We start from the raw sequence: 22,305 nt of genomic DNA on the forward strand, positions 1-22,305 counted from the left end.
ATAACAATACTCGTCCAGTAAGCACTCTGATCATCTCAAATTGGGTATAATTGGCCAAATTCATGACAGTTTCCCTGATTAAAATATTTTTAGAGAGAGGCGGATGTCCTCTTACAGCTAATTGGGTGAAACATTATATTAAACGGACGAATAGGCCACTGGAATTACAGGGGAAAACGCAAATGAAAGCAGTTAAAAACTACAGGACACAATAAACCTCAAGTAATGAACAATAAGACACTCTAAACATGTTTTTTCTGCAGATTCGAAAAGGACATCTCCACTTCCCACACCTGTCCACCCCATCAGAAACTACCTTCGTCACACAGCAAACCCCATTCCCTGCCCTGGTGGTCCACGAACAGGACACGAGATGGCTCTTCAAGCAGAAGAAGACAAAGAAGGCTGCAGGGCCCTGCACTGACCAGCTTGCTCCGGTTTTCACACAGATCTTCAACAGATTCCTGGAGCTGTGTGAGGTCCCATCCTGCTTCAAACAGTCCACCATATTCCCAGTACCCAAGAAATCTGCAACATCAGAACTGACCGACTATAGATAGGCCTGTCTCTCTGACATCTGTGGTCATGAAGTCCATCGAACGCCTTGTGCTGGACAACCTAAAGAACATCACCAGCCCGTTGCTGTACCCCCTGCAGTTTGTCTACCTGGCAAACAGGTCTGTGGAAGACGCAGTCATCATAGGTCTGCACTACATCCTCGAGCACCCGACAGCACAGGGACCTACGCAAGGATCCTGTTTGTGGACTTCAGTTCTACGGTCAACACCATCGTCCCGGAACTCCTCACGTCCAAGCTTCTCCAGCTCAGTGTGTCCCCTATGATCTGCCAGTGGATCCTCAACTTCCGAACAGGCAGGACACAACCTGCGAGGTTCGGAAGGGCATCATCAACATGCCCCATCAGCACTGGGGCCCCCCAAGGATGCATCCTCTCTCCACTGCTCTTCTCCCTCGACACGAGAGACTGAACCTCAACGCACCCAGCTATCAAACTCATACAGTTCGCAGACGACACGGCAGTCATCTGCCTCATCAAAGACAGCAGCGAGTCTGTGGGCCGACAAGAAGTGGAGCACCTGGCGCTATGTACGCACTCGGTGCCTTTTGTAATATAGAGTGAGCGCTTAACTATTGATTCGATTATAAATACCATGGTATGCTGTTATAAAACAGAAATCGGCTGGTTGGGTCTCCATCAAGCTATGGCTAGAGTTAAACGAAAAAACTTATTTATTGTGCTTATAAAAGCGAGTGGATCACTCGGATGCCTTGTTCCATTTGACTTGTATTTAAATACCGTAAATTCCAGGCTATAGACCACACCTGATTAAGAGCCGCATGCTCAGATTTATGAATAAAAATCAATTTTGTCATTACATGCGCCGCACCGTACTATAAACCGCTGGCCAATGAGTAGGTGGGGGTTTGCTTCTGCATCCCTGCCGCCGTGGGGCGCCTCCGGGTGAGGCCGCCGACGCGGTCCCCGCTGAAACCCCGCAGAAAAAAAACCCGCAAGATTTCTTAAGGTTAAAATAATCTCCATATGTTTATGAGCATGATAAATGCATTTGCACAATTAAATTACGCTGAAACACAATAAGAGGCCAGACAAAGAGAGATCTTGATGTGCATTTGCGTAATTACGAGGAGAAATACTGCAGCCCACTAGACTTTAAATGGAATAATGCAAATCATATAAATGGGAAAAGATATATGAAATTATTTCTACAGACAGACGCTTAAAAATGATCATCTTTGGCAGCTTTAGGCCCGATGCTGTGCGGCTCAAAACACAGATAAAATGTGTTTTCTCGTGGCCGCTTGTTTTCAGTATGACGGGGAGTCACCTTTTTTAATTACAGTCCGAGTGAGAGGCAAATCAAATGTCAGAGGGTCTTTGTCCATATTTATTATTTCATCTGGGCTGATGGAATTCCCCGATATCTTTGTTTGTGTGAAGGTATGGAACGAAGCAAGTTTGTCCTCGTAATTGGGAGGGAGCTGCTGCCACAATGTCGTGTGTGCCTATATAGACAGGCTTTTCCGTTTCATGAATCTATAACACCACGACGGCCCACCTTTAAAACCTTTAAAAGCTTTGGTTGTCTTTTTACACTGGCTCAGTTCTTCTTGCCGGAGCCTCCACCTTCGCACCATAGACTCGTCTATGCCAAGATTACGGGCAGCAGCTTGATTTCCTTCTTTAACTGCAAGAGTGATCGCTTTTAGTTTAAAAGCTGCATCATATGCTTTTTGTCTGGTATTCTCCATGATGATCAGGGTTAGAAGAAAGACTGAAATAAGGAAGTTGTGATTACCGGTAATCATACAATTTCATTGGACCCCTGTGTACTACTCATTCTTTTTATTGGTCGACTGTTGCCGGGTAACACATTTTTTCCCCCGCTACAGCAAAAAGAGCGGAAGTTGTGATTAGTCATACAATCTCATTGGACCTCAGTGAAAGACTCATTCATTTTATTGGTCCATGTTTTTCCGACGATGGAAAAAAAAAAATTCAAACGCCGCTTCATATTACACGCCGCAGTGTTGAAAGTGGGAAAAAAGTAGCGGCTTGTAATCCGGAATTTACGGTATTTGGATTATTGATCATCCGTCTTTATGGTTCATCTATAAAACGAAGATCATAACTCTCGTAAACATGTTCGGCACCAGACGCAACATGCATTCAAACGCAGTGGGACATTCTAAATCCATACAGAAAAAACTATCATTGCATTCAACAATAACAATTTTTTTTTTAAGTCTGCAAACGATCCGCGAGAAGCTGCAAAACAACAGCGAGTCACATAGAGCAACATATACAGTACTGTACTCCATGTATATGTAAAAAAATATATTTTTTTTTTAATGTTTGAAAAAAACCCACCATGCACTGAACCCACGATAAACGAACCGCAAAGTAGTGAGGGATCATTGTATATTGTATCAGTCGTATGGTTTTTTTTCGTATTTAATTGTTTGAAAGCGTTTCAAATGTTCTAAATAAATGTGTTCATTTTATCAAAAGTACTGTATTTTAATTAGTAATTTTGATCATTAATACAAATAAAACAAATTTGCAGTTGGTTAAGCTGTCAGTTAATATTTGCACTGCTTTTAAAGTTATATTTAACAGTTTAGCCATGGTACCGTTTCATTAGCAGTATTGAGGTATTTTATGCAAGTACAGTTTTGATGGTGAATAGACAAACACAATGGTATCACGTTTAACAGTTTCATTTTGTTACATGCTTGATTGGCCTAGAACGCGTGTGTTTATACAGCTGGTACACAATGGAGCACAGAGAATCAGGGGTCAGTTTGAGGTGAATGAAGCCAAGGCGTTTGTTAACTGATAAATTAGGAATAAAGATTCAACTTCGGGCGGATAGGGAGGACAGAATGCTGAAAGTTACAGATGTATCAGATCATGGAAAGATGTTGGTGCTTGTACCAGGGAAGTGTCTTGGCCTCCAGGTGTCCACTGAGGGGTGTGGTATGTAAATGAAGAATGTTTTTCAGATATGTGTCTTGTAATTTGCATCAACTGTCAATAAAGGCAAGCAGGAGCTGCGAGAGCTCTGGTTTTTCGGTTTGAGAAGCGAGTGTCACGTCGCGTGCTCGCCGACAGGTGGCGGATTTTTCCCTCCGCCTGTTTGGTGCACCTGTTCTCAATCTCGGACTGATTGCCCTCCTATATTAATGAGACTCCGGCAGTCCTCCCACTGCCGGAGAATTCCTTACCGTGCCATTGCTCTCTATCGCTAATCTCGTCGCTTAACTATTTCTCGCTGCCCTATTGCCTTACGGCCACTACTTTCGTGTATTTCGTGTTGTGACCAAATTGTCATCGTTACGGTTCTCCTTTTTCGGTAGTTCCTCGCCCTTTATTCGTTTCGCGAGCGTTTTCGGTTGTCTTCCTTATTTTCCTGGTCCTTATTTGACCAGCGTTTTCTGTTACCGTTTTCCCTGTTCGGGCTCCTTTTGTTCTTTATTAAAACCCTTTATTTCTTACAAGATTTTTTCGTTGTCTGCTTTTTCCGGGGATCCACCTCGTTTTTTCTGTTGTGCACGAGGCGATTTCTCATCGCCTCGGGCTCAACGTGACAGAATTCTCCGGCCACCATGGATCCCGCAGACGTCGAGAAAATCTTGTCCGCTCTTGCTCGACAAGAGCAGCAAATGAGCCAGCACAGCCAAGCCTTTACGGAACTCCGCGGCGCGGTCTCCATGCTGGCTCACCGGTTCGATGATTTCGAACCTCGCTTAAATCGGGTGGAGGAACGAAGACCACCTTCCGGGCTTCGTTCTACCACTCCGGAGGCGCCCTCCTCGTACCCCACTATGTTGAGGGAGCCCTCGCTTCCACATCCCCCTCGTTACGGGGGTGAGCACGGGCAGTGTGGACACTTTCTACACAATTGCTCGCTCATATTTGACCAACAGCCGTCCGCCTACGCCACTGACGCCGCCAAGGTGGCTTATATCATGAGTCTCTTAACAGGTCCGGCGGCGTCGTGGGCTATCGCGACCAGTGACGCTAAGCCGAATCTCCGCACCTCCTTTCCTGACTTCGTGGCAGCCTTCCGTCGGGTGTTCCACCATCCCGTGCGGGGCAGAGAGGCGGAGGGTCGGCTGCTCGCCCTGCAGCAGGGAAGGCGTTCGGTCGCTGACTACTCCATCGAGTTCCGGATCCTGGCCGCGCAGAGCGGGTACGACGATCGGGCCCTGTGTGGACTGTTTCGCCGGGGTCTCAACACTCAACTCAAGGACGAGCTGGCTACTCGCGACCACAGCACCGACTTGGAGGAGCTGATCGACCTCTCCCTCCTGATGTACAATCGCCTGAGGGAACGAGGCCGGGAGCGAGGAGGTGATCGGTACCCGTCTCGACGTTTCCCGTACCGTGAGGAATATCGGGGGTACGGCGAGCACTCCCGGGGCCGGGAGACAGCATCCACGGAGGAGCCGATGCAGTTGGGCGGCAAGGACGGTGGTGCGGAGGAAGGAAGGCGCCGTCGCCGTGACCATGCTACAACAGACGGCGCCCAACCACCCTCCCGCGCCGCAACCAGCTATCCGGGGTCGTCTTTCCACGCTCCTCCCGATTACTGTGAGTCACGACCTCGCGCGTCACCCTCCGAGTCTAGGCGAGTCGACAAGCGACCAGGACACCCCAATAGACTCGAGCTCGAGGCGGAGGTATTCGGCGGGTCCCGGTCAAGACGGGTTCGGGCCCTGGTAGATTCAGGAGCAGATGACTGTTTGATGGACACTAATCTCGCGTCCGAACTGGGGTGCTTCTTAGAGGAGTTGGTTGTTGCTAAGCGGGTGCGTGATCTGGATGGGCGTCTCCTGGCGGTGGTAACGCATCGAACGGAGCCGCTAAAGCTTTTGTTATCCGGTAATCATATTGAGCATCGCCGTTTTTATGTTATGCGGTCCCGGAACGCCCCGATCATCCTCGGATTACCCTGGCTTCAGACGCATAACCCGGTGATCTCATGGGCGCGCCCCGCTATCGATAGCTGGAGCCATTATTGCTACCAGCACTGCCTACAGTCAGCCGTCGGGAGGCACGAACGCGTCACGCCCCCCGAGGAGATCTGCCTTGACGGAGTGCCGGAGTGCTATCGGGATCTTAGGGAGGTCTTTAGCGAGGATCGCGCGCGCTCCTTGCCCCCACACCGCCCCTACGATTGCGCGATAGACCTGCAGGCGGGTGCCCCGTTGCCGACCTCGCGGCTGTATCAGGTATCCCATCCCGAGCGTGAGGCGTTAACGGAATACATAAACAGCTCGCTCGCTGCAGGTCTCATCAGACCATCACGCTCACCGTTAGGGGCGGGTTTTGTCTTCGTGGGGAAGAAGGATAAGTCCCTACGACCCTGCGTGGACTATCGGGGGTTGAACGAGATCACTATAAAGAACAAATACCCCTTACCCTTGATAGACTCCGCCTTCGCCCCACTGTAATCTGCCACGGTCTTTTCAAAACTTGACTTGCGCAGCGCCTACCATTTGGTTCGCATCCGAGAGGGCGACGAATGGAAAACCGCGTTTAAGACCCCCCTGGGCCATTTCGAATATCTAGTCATGCCTTTTGGTCTCACAAACGCACCTGCCGTCTTCCAGAACCTCATTAATGACGTGCTCCGGGACATGATTAACATCTTCTGTTTCGTTTATCTTGACGACATTTTAATTTTTTCTCGTTCACTGCATGAGCACCGGCAACATGTTCGGCTGGTGCTACAACGTTTGCTCGAGAACCGGCTCTTCGTCAAGGCAGAAAAGTGTGAGTTCCATGTTCCCGTCATCTCCTTCCTGGGGTTCATTATAGAACAGGGCAAGCTACGGGCGGACCCCATTAAGACGCGTGCGGTCACTAACTGGCCGGTCCCATCCAACCGCAAGGAACTGCAGCGCTTCTTGGGGTTCGCCAACTTCTATAGACGTTTTATCCGTGGTTACAGCCAGATGGCGCTTCCCCTAACCCGCCTTACTTCGGTCAAGATCCCTTTTAAGTGGGACCCTGCCGCGGATGCGGCGTTTGCTCATCTTAAGGCGGCGTTTACTAGTCCCCCGGTACTGCAACATCCTGACCCTGACCACCCTTTCGTCGTAGAGGTGGACGCCTCGGATTCAGGGGTGGGTGCGGTGCTGTCCCAACGCTCCCCAGTCGACCAGAAGCTGCACCCCTGCGCCTTCTTCTCCCGTCGACTCAGTGCCGCCGAGTCCAACTACGACGTGGGCAACCGGGAACTGTTGGCTGTGGTGACCGCCTTACAGGAGTGGCGGCACTGGCTCGAGGGGGCTAAGGAACCTTTTACTGTGTACACAGATCATAAGAACCTTGCCTATCTCCGCTCCGCAAAGAGACTTAACGCCCGTCAGGCCCGGTGGGCCCTCTTCCTCACCAGGTTCGACTTCGTCCTCACCTACTCCCCCGGGTCTAAGAACACTAAGCCTGACGCCCTTTCCCGGCTCCACGAACCTGCGGGGAGGGACCGTTCCCCGGAGACCATCCTCCCGACCCAGTGCATAGTGGGGGCCGTCCAGTGGGAGGTTGAGCAGCGGATCCAGTCCGCCCTGGTGGGGGTGCAGGTGCCGGCAGGGTGCCCAGCGGGGAGGCTGTTCGTGCCTCCTGCCCTTCGTTCGGAGGTCCTGCAGTGGGGACACGGATCCAAGGTGGCGTGTCATCCCGGGGTGAACCGGACTGTGCAGCTCGTCGCCCAGCGTTTCTGGTGGCCGGAGCTCCGCCGCGACGCGACGGAGTTCGTCAAGGCCTGCACCTCCTGCGCCTGCGGCAAGTCGTCACATCAACCTCCGGCGGGACTGCTCCAGCCGCTGCCCATTCCTCCTCGCCCGTGGTCCCACATCGCTGTGGATTTCGTCACGGGGCTACCGCCTTCCCGGGGCCGGACGGTCGTGCTCACGATCGTGGACCGCTTCTCCAAGGCCGCTCACTTTGTGCCCTTGTCCAGGTTGCCGTCGGCGCTGGAGACCGCCAACCTCATCATCAGGCACGTCTTCCGTCTCCACGGCATTCCGGCGGACATCGTGTCGGATCGGGGGCACCAGTTTGTGTCCCGCGTCTGGAAGTGGTTCTGCCGGTCCCTCGGAGCTACGGCCAGCCTGACCTCGGGATACCACCCCCAGTCCAATGGACAGGCTGAGCGCGCCAACCAGGATCTGGGGGCGGCCCTCCGCTGTGTTTGTCTCCACCGTCCGGCATCCTGGGCCGACCACTTGCCCTGGGTGGAATATGCCCACAACACTCTCGTCTCCTCCGCTACAGGCAGATCGCCGTTCATGACGGCCTACGGATACCAGCCACCGCTGTTCCCGTCCCAGGAGGGGCAGGTGGAGGTCCCTTCCGTGCAGCACCACCTTAAGCGGGCCCATCACGTGTGGAGGGAGGCCCGGGCTGCGTTGTCCCGCACTGCGTCCCGGAACCGGCAGATCGCTGATCGTCGTCGGCGCCCGGCGCCCTCATATGTGGTGGGAGAGAAGGTGTGGCTGGCAACGAGGGATCTTCGCCTGGCCGGCTCGTCTGCCAAACTGGGGCCCCGATTCACTGGCCCGTTCGAGGTCGAGGCCGTCATCAGCCCCGTCGCGGACAGGCTCCGGCTGCCGGCCTCCATGAAGGTCCACCCCGTGTTCCACGTCTCCCTGCTCAAGCCTGTGTCTTCCAGCGCCTTGGCGCCCCCTCCCGCTCCGCCGCCGCCCCCGCGGGTGGTCGACGGGGACCCAGTGTACACGGTTCGTGCCATCCTGGACTCTCGGCGCAGGGGCAAGGGCTTCCAGTACCTGGTCGATTGGGAGGGCTACGGGCCGGAGGAGCGGCAATGGGTGCCTCGCTCCTGGATCCTTGACCCGTCCCTTCTGCGCGACTTCCACACTGCTCATCCGTCCAAACCGGGTAGTCCGCCGGGAGGCGTCCATTGGGGGGGGGGGGGGGGGTACTGTCACGTCGCGTGCTCGCCGACAGGTGGCGGATTTTTCCCTCCGCCTGTTCGGTGCACCTGTTCTCAATCTCGGACTGATTGCCCTCCTATATTAATGAGACTCCGGCAGTCCTCCCACTGCCGGAGAATTCCTTACCGTGCCATTGCTCTCTATCGCTAATCTCGTCGCTTAACTATTTCTCGCTGCCCTATTGCCTTACGGCCACTACTTTCGTGTATTTCGTGTTGTGACCAAATTGTCATCGTTACGGTTCTCCTTTTTCGGTAGTTCCTCGCCCTTTATTCGTTTCGCGAGCGTTTTCGGTTGTCTTCCTTATTTTCCTGGTCCTTATTTGACCAGCGTTTTCTGTTACCGTTTTCCCTGTTTGGGCTCCTTTTGTTCTTTATTAAAACCCTTTATTTCTTACAAGATTTTTTCGTTGTCTGCTTTTTCCGGGGATCCACCTCGTTTTTTCTGTTGTGCACGAGGCGATTTCTCATCGCCTCGGGCTCAACGTGACAGCGAGCATGAGTTAGTGCAGCTTCTGACTGGCAGTGAAAGACAATCTGTTCCTGGTCGAGTCTCTGTTCAACTGTCCAAGTGAGAATCTCTGACAAGTATCAAAGTCAAAATTTGTGATTCATGACAAAACTACAACATAATGTTCGTGAAATCATTTTGCCGTTGATTGCCAAGTATCAAGAAAGGATCCTGGTGAAAGGCAATCACCGAATCACGAATCATTCACTCCAAACATTACCACGACCAACGTTTCAAAGCTTGGATGGTATCAGGGAAAAAAATAAAAACGAATCCAAGAAGATAAAAAAGACTAAACTAAAAATGTGATTTGTCTCTGTAAAGCAAACAGCGATAAATACCGGACATCAGCCACCCCTTAATGCAAAATTGGAGGTAACTTCCTCTTTCCCTAACTTGAAATTGAATTATTTTGTATCATGTTATAGCAAAGCATTCTAAAATGAGCAGGTTTCAATTTCAACAAGGGACAATTGTCCCGATTCATATTCCTTGGTATGACTTGATTTTCTATCTTAGGTACATTATCTTGATAAACAGTATCTATACCCACCAGCAATCCAAAATAGTTAGTTGGGCAATAGTAAAACACAGTAAGCACATTTCATTTCATGCATAAAAATGGGCAGATAAAGAAAGCACTTTTCTGAGAGGATATTCTCCGAACTTGCAACATGAACGAGAGTGCCCCATCCTCACCGTAGCCTCCAAAGAATAAATCAAGCTCTTCTCTGGTTGACAACAGCTCTTTTGTTTATATGTCATGTGAAAAAAACTGGTTCAATTTTCACTGCATTTACAGTTTCTCTCAAGGGAAAAGGTCAAAACATTTTTGATTTTAAGAAGGAAAAATCACACTTATCTCTTTGTCTGTCATAACAGAAGAGAAAGAGGAAGGAGGACATGATCACACAGACTCGTGTTGTCAAGATATTGGAGTTTCCAACTTTCAAACAAATGCTTGACGGGGACCCTGCCCACTGGAGGAGGTGAATTCAAAGCCAACATGGAAAATGGTAAGTGTTGTATTGTAACGTACAAACCATACATCAAGTGAACGTAAACAGAGGACACACACAAGCACCTCTTTAGCAGCTTGAACAACGTTCAACCTTTAAGCGGACTGTTCATCTTGTGGCACGAACTGGCTGTACGAGCGTCAACTCTGATTTAAACCACCACCAAGTGGCTTCAAGAACCTCTGAAGTGATCATGACACCAGGCTTGTTGGCTTGGTAACCACTAACCACAACATGCAAAGAACTGTGGTGTGACTATACTCACTATTAGCAAACGAGAGTAAAGAGTGGTTTTACTTTTCATAGCCATGTGATGACGCTGGTCAACAGCACATTTTATGTGCCCTAAACCTAATATTGACACTGATTCGAGGAATTTTTTTTTTCTTTTCGCTAGCACATCAGGTTTTTGACATACAGTCATACCTCGGTTTACGACCATAATCTGTTTCAGAAGGCTGTTCGAAAACTGATTTGTTAGAAAACCAAAACCACGCTCTTTTAAAAAAAAAAAATCTTTCTTGAACACGTCTGCTCAAAATGGAACTCTACACTAGGAAGCGTCACTTCCTCGTGTAAAGAAGGTGAGAGGAGTCAAGTGGTGCATTCAACTACACTCAGTTTGGTCGAGAACCGATTTTTAGTCGTAATCCGAGGCATAAAAAAAACTTTACATTTTTGGTCGAAAACTGATTTAGTCGCGAACAGAGACGTTCGAAAACCAAGGTTTGACTATATTTTAATTTTTGGCTTTTAAGATTGGCGTGCGCAATATGGATTCTATCATACGTTGGGATTTATAGCTAGGACATTTCAGTAAAAAATTCCACCTGTTGCTGAATCTAATCCTTAATTTATAAATGTTACTAAATACATTACAATATTATATGTATATTATGTTCTTGTTATTATATAAAGATGTATTGTATTATTGGATTCTAATTTTTATGAAAACCTGATGTGGGTGCAAAAAAAAACCAGTCCACATTCGGAATCAGCCCCCAAAATACAGAAAAAGAAAAGTTGACTGACAGGATTCAAAAAAGGAAGTAAACATTTGTTGACCCAATGTTATTTTTCGACCAGAAAACAATATGTAAATCATAATGCAACGTTAGAAACTACAGTAATATTTAAATGAGGTTTGAGCAATGAATTGAGCAGCTTTCGTAGTTCGAATCATGTCCCTACTGAGGGTGTCTGCTTAATCTTAGTGATTTGCTTGATTTAGAAACTTTTCCAACCACTCTACTGCTACTTTCAAAAACTAGTTTTTGAGTTTAAAGGTCTACTTTTATTTTTATGTTTTTAATTTCTTTACTATCTTTCAGGGTGCGCGTTTCCCTTTCGCCACATCACCAATCACAAGTTGAATCAAGAGTGGCATGATAACCATTTCGCATCATTGCAAAGGTTCCATTTTTCCGGCAAAAGCGCCCCGGGGAACCCGCGTCAAAATCCATATGCAAATAATCCCACAATTCTCCATGCGGCCAATGACGCATTCGATTGCTTACAGTATAAACATAACATTACTTGTCAAATTCAAAGGGTTAAAGATTAAAAAAAAAACAGCACTTGTAAATCAAACGGATGCATTGTTCAATAAAAGAATAGCATGGTAGCAAGAGTCAGCAAGTTTGCTAGCTCTTTTTTGCAACCTTGAATGGTTGGTCTTCGTATCAACTCTTGTTTTATGTTGAGAGGGAAGAAATTTTATCTGTGCTATATATTACACATCCAGTACATTTGACAATAAAGTTTATCCAATTCAATCCAATCCGATAAAAAACCAACGTCATTGCTCCCAAGTCGCAATGAAGAATTCCCCCAATCCCGTGTCGAAAAACACGACGCAGGATGAGTGACTGTGACACAGCGGGCCGTCGGCAGAATCGTACCTGGTGACAGAGCACCCTGAAGGAGGCACAGCAGGGCAACAGTCTGGTCTTCCTAAAGGAAATTTTTCCTCCACTTCCATTGTGACGCCGCATTACCTCGCGACCGTACGGCGGAAACACTGAGGGATGGTAATTGATCACCGCAAATGAATAAGTGACTCTGAAAGTATACATTATTTGATGTTTGGTTTTTTGTTTCTATTATCCACCTCAATGATGACGCCGTGTGACCTCACATGGGGAATGATCAGTGTGAATGTATGGCTGTGTCGCTTAAATCCCATAAATGTATCTGTAATGCATCTGAACATTTAGGAAGCCAGACGACACAAAAAGTGTAGTACGATTCCCGTTCACAAATGTTTCGGAGTATCTTCAATAATAAATGGAAACCATGCCTCGAAAGAACCGGTTTGCAACACAATTTATGAGTCAAAAACTGCATTTGCAAAAAGTTGATATGAGCGCTGTCGTGTTAATGTAAACTCAGCTCACTTCACCAGCAGCAGCAATTGAACAGATCAATCGTGAGCGATTCTTCCCAAAGAAGGCTTGTTTAATGCTACTGACCAGTTGAAGTTTGCTGTCAAACCTGACATAAAACAGAGAATTACACTTTGTGGATTTCAACAACCAGATACTTTATATTCACATATTCTAAAACACAATTTTAGAAGTACCAAGTACTAAACTGAGGCTCAGAGGGGATCAAGCCTTTTCTGTTGCTGGTCCCTCTCTCTGGAATGACCTCCCACTGAACATTCGGCAAGCTTCCTCGCTGCCCATCTTCAAAGCACTCCTCAAAACTCACTTGTATTCTTTGGCATTCGACTCAGCATGACTTCGATTTGTTCTTGGTTTTACTGTTTGGTGCTTTCTACCGCCTTTATTACCGATTTGTCTAGCTGTTTATTGTGCATGTTAAATTGCTCCATGTACAGCACTTTGTATGCAGCGATGGCTGTTTGAAAGTGCTCTATAAATACTGTTGACTTGACTTGACTATATCTACAGTACAGGACAGAAGCAGAGAACTTTTTCATTTACTTTGATTGAAATACTAAGATAGGTGTGAAAAAGGTATATGACTGTTCAATAATCAAACAAATGCGGCAGCCTCTGGATCTGCCTCACAGGCAGCTGAGATTCTGGGTTTCGATCTCAGCTGCCTTCCTGTGTGGAGTTTGCATGTTCTCCCCTTTGGCTGTAGGCGATTTCTCCAGGTACTCTGACTTCTCCCACATTCCAAAGATTTGCATGTTAGCTGAACAGAATATCCTAAATCGCCCAAAGTTGTGACTGTTAGTTTTCCTTTATTTCTCTGCTTTGTGATTGGCCGGTTGCCGGTCCAGGGGGTGCCCAGCCTCTCGCCCAAAGTCAGCTGGTATTGGCTGAAGCTCACATGCTACTTTGGGGACCAGCTCGACAGAAAATGGATGGCTCAAACAAACGTCTGTTATTTTATATTATGAGCCTTTGCGGTGAAATGTTTTCACAGTTCCTCAGGTTTGATTTTTGCATGGTGAAAAAAAGTCACAAGTTCTCCAGCCATGATGTGGTTGTTGCTTTTTTTGTATTCTACCCCCATTATGGTTTCATTGAAGAGGAAGGCCGAAAAGATATGGACAATATGGACTTGGCTGTATAAAAAACATATCTACATCTCATAAAATGAGAACTTGAGCCAGCAGCGTAAATCTAGTCAAAGATGAGTGACGAGCCGGAACTTGAATCTCACTGAAAGTTTAATGTTTTGATTGAAGCCCTGATAAGTTAGTTACTGGTTTCCACCCTGCTCGAGGCCATGCTCGTTTTATGTATTATATTCGGAGGCTCTCTAAATAACGGGGTTCTTGCATCTAAATTAATCTATGAAAGTCAGAAGAAGATTTTGTTTTGTAGCCTGCTGATAATTATGATCTCTGGCCCAGTCCTAGAATATGTCGCAACTTCTTTGGGATTAAAATAACAGATAGACCACAGACGTAAGCGCATTGAAATGTCCTGCGACTATCAAGATGTCACTCTTCTTTCTTCCAGTGTTAATCGGATATTTTTTTTTAAAGTCTTTATTTATAGCTGAGATAGTAGTTGTCAAACGTTTTGCGGTATTGTCTACATTTGGCCCTCATACAGTCGCTGAACATCCAACATGGGGAAATTGAAACGCATTCAGTACAGGAAACTTCCAAGGTCAAACAGCAGCTCTTCGGGCTGAGTAAGTCATAAGATTATATTGTCTCAAGATTTTGGAAAGATAGCCTTAGTAGTGTTACTCTATAATATTGTACTTCATAAAAACACAAAGTACAAACTTCATTAAATTAATAGAACATAAAACAGTTTGTGCCTTGTGATGAATTCATTGCAGGTCCCCCTGGTGTGCGTATCTTGAACACCAGGGCAGTAGAATGTAGTGTCATTGAGATACAAACGTAGAAGAGTTGCACCACTACTGTAAGTGACTCATTAAGCTGCAGTAATATGAGCTTTTTTGGGGGGTAAAGAATGATAAATGTAGGGCTATGAGTATTACCGTAATTTCACGACCATTCGGCGCACTGTGTTGTTGGGCGCAGTCTCAGTAAGGGGTGCTATTTCTGTATTCGACACATACACAAAACGCACTGTATTATTGGGCGCAGCCAGGCATGGTAAAACATACGGCAGCTTAAACATACTGCATGCATGCACACACGCTAAAAACACATTTTTAAAAAGGAAACGGAAGCAAAACTGAGTTCGGTTGTACTTTATTTAGCCATTTTACAATGTACTCACGTTTCTCTCTTCACCTCCTACACGCTCACCCTTCACTCATTGGCGACTGGTACCTGCTCGGGACGTGCCTTTAGCGTCCTCTTACACACCCGCCCTTCACTCATTGGCGGACTTCCGCATGCCTGTCGTCACTCACTCCGCCTTTTCTCTATATAAACAACATGTCGGCCAGAAGCGCTCTCAGTCATGCTTTGGAACTCAGTTCATACACTAGACGCTCTGTATTATAAGGCGTCCTGTCCATTTTGGAGAAAATTTAAGACTTTTAATGGCACCTTATAGTCGTGAAAATACGGTATTTAGTTTTGTAAATAACTCTAAAATGAATGGGGAGCCAGTGAAGGGATGCCAGAGTAGGAGTTATGTGCTCCCTCTTACGAGTACCAGTCAAGAGGCGCGCAGCGGCATTCTGGACCAGCTCAAGGCGCTTAATGGAGGACTGGCTGACTCTAAAGTAAAGGGCATTGCAGTAATCGAGCAGGGATGTGACAAAGGCATGAATTACTGTCTCAAAGTGTTCATGTGAGAGGAGAGGTTTTATTTTGGCCAGCTCTCTAAGGTGAAAGAAGCTGGATTTAACAACGGCACCAATTTTCCGATTGAGTTTGAAATCAGTGTCCAGTTTAAGGACCAAGTTTTTGAGACTGTTGACTCAGGAGACATAAGGAGACAGGGGGCCCCAAGTCTACAGGATGGAATGTACAAGGGCCACTGGGACCAAACAATATCACCTCTGTCTTCTTTTCGTTGAATTTCAAGAAATTTTGTGCCATCCACGTTTTGATTTCTTCCAGACAGGATAGGAGTGGACTTAATGAGAAGGCGTCTTTCTTGCTCAGTGGGACATGTATCTGGCAGTCATGTGCATAGCAGTGGAAGGGAATACCATGTTTCCTTAAGATGGAACCCAATGGGAGCAGATACAGCGAGAACAGCAGAGGCCCCCAGAAGTGATCCACTGTATCAAATGCTGCAGTAAAGTCCAATAAAACTAGACACATGGGGTCTCCACAGTCATTTGCCAGGAGGATGTCATTAGAAACGCGTAACAGGGCTGACTCCGTGCTATGCATCGTCTTGAAACCTGACTGGAAGACCTCCAAGATATTATGTTGATCCAAGAAAAGTTTCAACTGCGTGTGCACCACTTTTTCCAGAATTTTGGAAATGAAAGGCAGTTTGGAAATGGGCCTGAAACTTGACAGCACATCTGGATCAAGACAAGGTTTCTTGATCAAGGGTTGGACCACAGCATGTTTAAACTGTTGGGGAACTACACCAGAGGAGAGGCTGCTGTTAATGATATCCAAGACCGATGCGCCAACACTCGGGAGAACCTCCTGAAAGAAGTGCGGGGGAAGAGAGTCGCAACGGGAGCCAGATGGCTTCGTCTGGCGAACTACGTCCTCCAAAAGCGCCAAGGACACAGTTTCAAAAGAATTTAGCACAGCTGAACATGGAACATGGACAGAGGGGTCAGATGCTGTATTTGAGACCGGAGTCCTAGCTGTAGAGACCTTATCAATGAAATACTGAAGGAATTTGTTGCACATCTCGGCTGAAGAATCCGAGCAAGTAGGCAGAGGGGGCTTGAGTACAGAATCTATCGTTTTAAATAGTGCACGTGGGTTGTGACGGTTAGCTTGAATAAGGTCCGACAGATATTCTCTTTTGGCCTCTTTTACTGTGAGCTGGTAGTTACGCCAGCAGTCTTTCCAAATTTGATAAGAGACATCCAATTTGTCATTTTTCCACTTGCGTTCGGCTTTGCGACACCCCTGCCTGGCTGCGCGGGTAATGTCGTTTAACCATGGCTCGGGTTTAGGTTTTGGGAGCACAGTTTTTGAAGGAGCCACCAAATCCAGGATGGCACGGCATGACGAGTTGAACCAAGAGGTGAGTTCCTCTGTGTTAGACGAGCGTACGCAAAGGTTATTAAAGGCATCAGAGAAACGACTAGCAGTGCGAGGGTTAAAATTTTGGCGTTTACAACTAGGAGCGGCAGATTTCACAGCAGCATGCGATAAGACTACGTCAAATAAAACTGCCATGTGATCAGAAATCCCATTTTCAAGGACTTCCAGATTTGACACCGGTAGACCATAAGCAAGGACAAGGTCTAAAATATGTCCTTGTTCATGGTCGGGCTGGTCACATACTGCACGAAATTAAAAGAGTCGATAAGTCTTAAGAAGTCTTTTCCTAGTGTTTTTTCCGGACAGCACACATGGATGTTAAAATCCCCCATTAGGAAGATATGATCATATCTCAAGAAAGGTTGAAAAGTCGCTTAAAAAGTCTTGTATTTAGGAGGACGGTAAATGACAGCACAACGCACTGGGAAAACACGACCGACTTCAAAGAAGGTTGCTTCAAAGCTGGTGGCCGATGTGGTGAATGTGCACCGTTTACATTTGAATATACAATCAGGGTAATGTCTATAGACAAAATCTCAGATCAATACCTGCTACAAAGGTGCAATCTCTGCCATAGAAAATATACTACTACTTAAAACTGCAGACTCTGAAGTGTACAAAATCATTTTGCCAACTATAATTTGCCAATTATATAGATCACCCGTTTTCATAACTTCACTCAATGGGGGAGAAAAAAAATGTCTCTGTGCACAAGACACTTGCTTTTTTTTAATTAACTGAGAGTGCAAGGGTGAAAAAAAATCATGTAACAAGACGCATGTCATTGTTCAACAGCTGGCAAGTGTTGGCCCCAACTTTCATGCTCCCAAAACAATGCATTCCCCCAGCTGTGACAACAAGCCCAACCAGAAGTGCTAAAAATGACTAAATAAACGTTATCAGTATTTGTTCTAACAGATTAGACAGACAATTGTATGAGACTCAAAACTGATTATGTTTTTAGGCTGCGCCCTTCAAAGGACGAATTTAAAAGTTACGTACCATCGGTGCGCCCAAATCTCATGCTGGTGTCCAAATACAAGCGGCCTTCAAATCTAGCCTTCGTTTCCCTGGAGACGGCGAAAGCTGCTTAGGAGCACATTTTCGTGGCGTACATGCTAACTCCCTTCTTCGATGCGGTTCTTCTACACTTCATCAGTTTGAACAGCCAAACATATTGCCACTATCTTGCGCCAGTACAGAACAGACAAGTGAGACGAGTGAGAATCGCTAGGCCTGTCCAAATTCACCACTATTTTTGTGAGGAAGACACTTCGAAGGGCCCAGCCTGCGAAGGGTCCTTTGGAGGACGCAGATTATGAATTTGTACCCGACAACTGTATTTGCATTGAAAGATAAAAAAATAATAAACAATGGCATAATGCACAGCAAATATCAGCAAGGGGTCATCCAGAAACAGCAAACAAGATGCACACTGGCCTGTTATTCCACATTTTTCCGAACAATTTAGCTACGCAAGTTGTGTCCAACCCCCATGAATCATGAATGCAAGAACGCGTACATGTGCAGTGAACATTTCCGAGAGTGATTGACAGTTAGAAAGGAGACATGCCATGCAGGTGGCATTAAAAACAAATGCTGTGCCGAGTATAGTTCAATGAGCAAGAAGTGTGACGTGATCTAAACGGACTCTGGGAGGATCGCAATTCCCAGCAGGCGCAGGCAGCGGTGTTTTGGGCATTAGGTTCATCATGACAACAAATTCTGCGCTCGTAAATTAAGCTCCTCAGACACCGGACCAAAGCAGCACTCTCTTCATTGTAAATTAAGGAGTACATACTGTATTAACTGCAGGATTGTCCATGCGTGTGGAACTGTCAAATGAACACCACGTCTGTTCCACTTCCTGGTCCAACCCATTCCCCAAAGCGTATTTTGTGCTGAAACACTAGTGATGCGCCGAGCTCACAGAGCAATCCACGTGTCTGTGCGTGTGCTGCTTTGTGACTATCACGTGACAACACAGGAACTGCGTCGATGCTGCAAAAGCCCGCCAAACAGGAAGTGCGTCGAGCGACGCGATGCCGCCTGCCGAAACAAGCCAGACCTCACCCTTGCTCGAATTAAAAAATATATTTGGGTAAAAAGGAAAACACACAGAATATCAGAAAAACGTGCCCGTCTGACTTTGAGCGTCGTGTCGGCTAGGCTAGCTTAGCTGTTGTTGTAGTTCAAAGATTCTTTAATATGTGACGTGGGTTGTGTCGGCACCGTGAGTACGTGCTTGCGCTCGCGCGCGCACAGCAGAGTAGCGGACTATCGAGTGCTGAGGCATACTTCACTCGAGTGGCGTTCTACAGTACGTACATATTATGGAGCAAACGCAAATTGTCCGCCGTGTAGAGCCATTTTAATCTCCTTTTGGAGAATAAGGTATTTATTCAATTCTAAATCTCCTTGTCTCACCAAGTGCCTCTCGGATCTTTGACATGTCTTTTTCCATTTTAATTCAACTTCATTTCATGGTAACTCTTTGTTTACTATTCACATATTTTAGTGCAGGTGAAATGTCCAATTTGCCATACAGAAATATCATATACCAACAAAAGCACCTCTGTAACTACGGTACATCTGGCATGTTACTCATCATTATAAGTTAGTTTTTTTAAAACTGTTCTAAATGCCAAATTTGTTAGTTTTCTTCTTTTTTTTTTTTTTAGATTACCTGTGGCAACATTTGGATGATGAGGTAGGGAGACTGGGAAGAAGTGCAACAGCAGATGCTATACCTGAGGTCCAGCCATACCTGGCAGAGGGGAAAACTGCACGCAGCCAAGACCCGCTGTTATAATCGAAGGACCAACACACTACTTTTCCAGACCTCTCCCACCTTTCAAAGCAGTTTCTCTGCACGCCTGCATCACCAGTGCCATGCGAGCAGGGGAAATAAGATAAGATATCCTTTATTTGTAATAGCATGCAAGAAACGCAACAGACTGAAATTCAAACACTGGAGCAACTTATTTTTCTGAATAAAAATTTGTGAAGACAAAGCCCACAAGCATCCTCAGTTACATAATTTTCACCTTATTCAAACACAGTGAATAATACAATATGAGTGCATAGATGTGAACGATATTGTATGTATGCTTCATCATCAAATCAGTCAGTTCAGTCTATCAAGTGGGTTGCCTGCAGGGATTTTGAAAGTCCAGCAGGTGTCAGTGGTCAGCGACACCGTATCAACACAGTGTGTCACTGTGTCACCATGCTTCATGAGGCCTCATGGACCCATCACTATGAAACACCATCCGGCATTGCATCTTTCACATAAAAAGTGGAATCTCACTTGGTAGACTTATTTCATAGTTTGGGCTGATAATTATATGGCTTCATACTTTCAGGACTAATGCTGCAGTATATGGTAGATGTGGCTTAGCTGTGTGAATAGATCAATGTGCAGTCAAGTCCAGTATTTATACACATGTGACCGTTACCAAGTGATGAGTTCAATGAACATGGTGTCCAGCTATGTTATTTTTTAAATTGTAAAGTTATGAAACCTACATGAAAAATATTGAATTTATCAAAATAATTATAGACACACAATTCACTTTTCACTGCTGCAAATGACATACTGATGTCAAGTATCCAATGTTAAATACGTGCACATGGTTCTCGAAAAGTGCGATGTCGTGCTTAACGGTTCACGAAAGTATTTCTCTTTTCATCAACAGGTGAAGTGAGCGTCACATATGAACGGGACAGGTAATCAACTTCGGCTTCAAGAGCTTGGACTCGTCGCTTGAGCTGTGTAAATAAGTGTGCAATAAACAGTGAGTGTGAGATGATTATTCAACGTGAAGAGCGCGGACACTCACTCTCACTCACATATGAACCGCTGTCATGTTCGTGCCCCGTCTGACAGTCTTGACAGTCAGTCGGCGAGACAAATCGCTCGCTCGCCGACATCTGCAAGCCTGCTTCTTGCAAAAGGCACATTCGAACAGCAGTGATGGGAGCTTCTAACGTGCTGTTTAAACGTGAAACATTGATGCCCGCCCATTCAGCAGCCGCTCACTTGGGAAAGGCGTGGGGGGCGAAAGGGTCTGTCCAGTTCAACCAAACCCGCGAGTCTCCATATCAACATAAACACGCTTCCGCGTGCACCCAAAAGTTGCCTGACTATTTGGGCCGTCAACGTCATATCGGATTCAATCTCAGCACACGGACGCTTAAGCCGGCAGAGACACGAGTGACTTGACAAGTGAGCATTCGGCAAGCGCTGAAAACGATCCCGATTTCAGGCTGCGCCTTACCTTCAGTTCCGCACTCTCCGCCATCTTGTATTTCTCTGCGCAGGCGTGGTTAGGAAGCCCGGCCATGGGGACGCGCACGGCGCTTGCGAACGCGCACCCAGCCCATAGGTTTTGCTCACCAACACAAGGCGATAATCGACAAAAAGAGCAGGTGTAAAGTTTTATTTCCAAATACCTTTTCGTCGAAGTTATTATATATTCAGTTCATTGTGATGCTGGTGTTATTAATCTTAATTCAATTCATTTCAATCCACGAGACTATTGTTTTTGTGTTTTTTTGTTGTGTTTGTTTTTTTTTTGCTTTATTTATATGCAGTGAGATCTCAACCATCAAAGAGGCGAGTGTATTCCAGTGGTAATAATTAAACACTGTTTTTATATTATTCTTTCTGCGATCATAGAATAAATTATTTCATTCATTCAGACACGACATGGACATCAAAACATCATCAAATTTCTTTGGGAATGCAATTGTCTTGTCGTTTTTATTATCACAATAATTGTTATTCGAGTTTGCACATACACATCCAGAACCATGCATAGAACAGAATAAATGACTGCACATTTTTGTACATAATTGCCGTACTTAGCAGTAAATGCGATCAATAAATGCGTTTCCTTTACGAGCCAGTAGGGAGCGCCGAAGTCCGTCAAATGAAGAGCCCCCCAAAAATGGTAGCTAGGACAACAGCCTTTGCTCTTTTTTTCCAATTACCTCTTTCCATTGTAATTATTATTAGTTGTCACGTCTGCCCTGCAACGTAATGCTTTTACATCACACATGCAGATCAAAAATAATTTGCTTTGGAGCATTCATCTATTTTCACATAAAGATTGAGCCACAAAAGACTCTTGAGTGAAACAAGTCTTTCAATTCAATAGAACGAGGTTTTATTTTAACAGTATGTACAGTATTTCTGTCATCTGTCACATTGTTAATAGTCATTGTTAGGACAGGTTTATGTGACCACATATGTTTATACGGGTTTATAAATAACCCCGGCACATACGGTCTAACAATGTCACCAGTGGTTAACACATGAGTGCTGAGACTGATGAGGTTTTAATATTGGCGGTGCAAATGCATTAAGCGTTCGGAAAAAGTGACACAAGTATAAAAGTATGCCAATCACGTACTGCGACCACCCCTATCTTATGTAACATACAAAGGAAGCGTTGCTGAAGCCATGCCAAGTTCACACAACACACTATAAAATGTTTAATTGTCACACAAGTTATAGTTAATTTTTTAAACATCTATTCCTTCCTAAGTGTTGTCACGAGGGAGCTGGAGTCTATCCAAACTCACCTTTGTCAAGGTCGGGTTCATCCCGACAATTTCTAGTCTTCAATGAATCGAGCATGCATGTTTTGGGAGGAAGCCACAGTAACT

The 22,305-nt window shown here is 46.1% G+C and overlaps 1 protein-coding gene across 1 annotated transcript in view; it reads right to left on the reverse strand.

Annotated features, from left to right (window-relative positions):
- Nucleotides 1-20,979, reverse strand: part of LOC127599278 (E3 SUMO-protein ligase PIAS1-like) — a 63,310-nt gene extending 42,331 nt beyond the window's left edge. The window contains exon 1 of the mRNA XM_052063123.1: nt 20,913-20,979. Within this exon, the coding sequence (XP_051919083.1) occupies nt 20,913-20,978 (66 nt within the window). The 5' untranslated portion in view covers nt 20,979. The remainder of the gene's footprint in view (nt 1-20,912) is intronic.
- Between the last annotated feature and the right edge of the window lie 1,326 nt (nt 20,980-22,305).

Source organism: Hippocampus zosterae, chromosome 4 (genome assembly GCF_025434085.1).
Source record: "Hippocampus zosterae strain Florida chromosome 4, ASM2543408v3, whole genome shotgun sequence".
NCBI classification, from domain to species: Eukaryota; Metazoa; Chordata; class Actinopteri; order Syngnathiformes; family Syngnathidae; genus Hippocampus; species Hippocampus zosterae.